Here is a 576-nt window from a genome sequence, read left to right as displayed (position 1 = left end):
CGCCCGCCCGGGAGCCGCCCCCGACCCCCCCCGGCGGGCTCGGGACAGCCCCGCGCCGCCGCCCCGGTACCTGGTAGGTGGTGAGGTCGTTATTGTGGCGCTCCTCGATGTCGCTGAGCTGCCTCTCCAGCGACTCCTTGGTGCCGCGCACTGACTCGAGCTCGATGCTCTTGGACTGGAGCTGCCGGCGGTACTCGGAGATCTCCTCCTTGGCGGAGCGGATCGCCTCCTTGTTCTGCTCGGCCGCCTCGGTGAGCTTGGCGTAGCGGCACTTGAACCACTCCTCGGCCTGGTGCATGTTGTGGTCGGACTGGCACTCGAGCTGGGCGCGGATCTCCTTCAGCGCCGTCGTCAGGTCCGTCTTCAGGTAGTCCTTCCTCTCCACGGTGGCGTGGGACGCCTGCAGCTGCGCCAGCAGCTCGGCCACCTCCTCCTCGTGGTTGCCCCTGAGGAAGGCCACCTCGTCCTGCAGCGACTGCACCTTCTTGTCCAGCTCGGCGCGCATCAGCGAGGCCTCCTCCATCTCCTTGCGCAGGGCGCGGATCGTCGCCTCCGTCTCGTCGCGCAGCCGCCGCT

At 69.1% G+C, this 576-nt stretch overlaps 1 protein-coding gene across 1 annotated transcript in view; it reads right to left on the bottom strand.

The window, feature by feature from the left end:
- The window catches only part of NEFM (neurofilament medium), a gene marked incomplete at its 5' end in the record, with an annotated part of 4,728 nt that overhangs the window by 3,773 nt on the left and 379 nt on the right, over positions 1-576 (bottom strand). The window contains one exon of the mRNA XM_031063573.1: positions 71-576. This exon is cut by the window's right edge and continues 379 nt beyond it. Coding sequence (XP_030919433.1) covers positions 71-576 — 506 coding nt within the window. The remainder of the gene's footprint in view (positions 1-70) is intronic.

Source organism: Geospiza fortis, unplaced genomic scaffold (genome assembly GCF_000277835.1).
Source record: "Geospiza fortis unplaced genomic scaffold, GeoFor_1.0 scaffold176, whole genome shotgun sequence".
Taxonomy (NCBI): domain Eukaryota; kingdom Metazoa; phylum Chordata; class Aves; order Passeriformes; family Thraupidae; genus Geospiza; species Geospiza fortis.
The sequence above is the reverse complement of the archived record's forward strand: the minus strand, read 5'-3'. Positions and strand labels throughout refer to the sequence as shown.